The sequence below is a fragment of the Rasamsonia emersonii genome, assembly GCF_000968595.1.
Source record: "Rasamsonia emersonii CBS 393.64 chromosome Unknown ctg1118621762409, whole genome shotgun sequence".
NCBI classification, from domain to species: domain Eukaryota; kingdom Fungi; phylum Ascomycota; class Eurotiomycetes; order Eurotiales; family Trichocomaceae; genus Rasamsonia; species Rasamsonia emersonii.
In genome coordinates, this window is record NW_013562555.1 from 1 (window position 1) to 1039 (window position 1039).

The 1039-nt window shown below is 44.0% G+C and overlaps 2 protein-coding genes across 2 annotated transcripts; both read right to left on the reverse strand.

The window, feature by feature from the left end:
• Window positions 1-354: 354 nt before the first annotated feature.
• T310_10163 (uncharacterized protein) lies at window positions 355-654 on the reverse strand (the record flags this gene model as incomplete). The annotated part of the gene is made up of 1 exon (XM_013467409.1): window positions 355-654. A coding segment is annotated over one exon (300 nt), but the record flags the coding sequence as incomplete, so codon positions are not given.
• T310_10164 (uncharacterized protein) lies at window positions 614-973 on the reverse strand (the record flags this gene model as incomplete). Its single annotated transcript, XM_013467410.1, has 1 exon — window positions 614-973. A coding segment is annotated over one exon (360 nt), but the record flags the coding sequence as incomplete, so codon positions are not given.
• Window positions 974-1039: the final 66 nt, after the last annotated feature.

Below are 1039 nucleotides of genomic sequence, written 5' to 3' on the forward strand. Positions count from 1 at the left end.
CNGTTTTCATACCACTGCATCCTCACAGTCTGTAAGGTCAGCATCCATCATGCGTCAGCTCTAGCATGCTACTCACGATTAACTTGGTGTTGGTGTTGCAGCTCTTATTCAGTGAGAGAAAAACGATAGCCGAATCCAAAATAAGGCTTGACTGGATTCTGATGAAACCTTATAATAAGTAAAGAGGCTCAGCTGTCGTATCCATTCTTCAAACTTCGTTGTCATACCATAATAGCCGAGCCAGAACTGGAATACTGATTCCTAACATAAAAATACTCAAATAATTTTGATACCTATCTCATCTGCGCAGCACTGGCAAGACATCTGTGGTACAATACGCATGATCCCAGAAACCTACAAACCGAGAAGCCTCGCCTTGATGGCCATTCCTGCCACAAAAACTCCTACGCCGACCGCAGAACCGATCAACGCAACAATGCCTCCTTGACGCTTGGCCTTTTGATCAAGAGTTTTTATCCGGTTCTCCAATCCTGTGAGGTGGTCCTGTCCGTTCTTCATACGCTCCATCTGTTCCCAAGTGACAAAGCACTTTTTCTTTTCATCACCAATTCGGAGTTCGGCGGCGAGGACCTTAGGCAGGATGCGATCGATGTTATAAGGGACCACATAGTACAAAGCATGGATAGTATCGACCTATACCGGTTAGACAAGTAATATAAGGGGGCTCTTTGAGAGCAGATTCACCTCTACTCCTTGCAGAAACGGGATCATAGGTCTCTCTCAAAAAAAAATTGGGATCAAAATCTTTTACGTTGAAATCTTCGTCTTCCCTCAACGGTATCCAGCCATGTGTCTTGAATTCCATGACATACTTCCAAGTAGCGCCAAGTGTTTCCATATCGTCCTCAACAATGTAAAATAAGAAGATGATGGCACGTTGATGGGGGTTCAACGGAGATTGAAATGTTGGATTGCGTGGATCATATTGTGGAACAGTACTCATAATTATACTCTAATCCTGAACCTGGGGCCAACGACGATCTTGTGGCACACCTATTCTTGAACCTAATCATGGAAA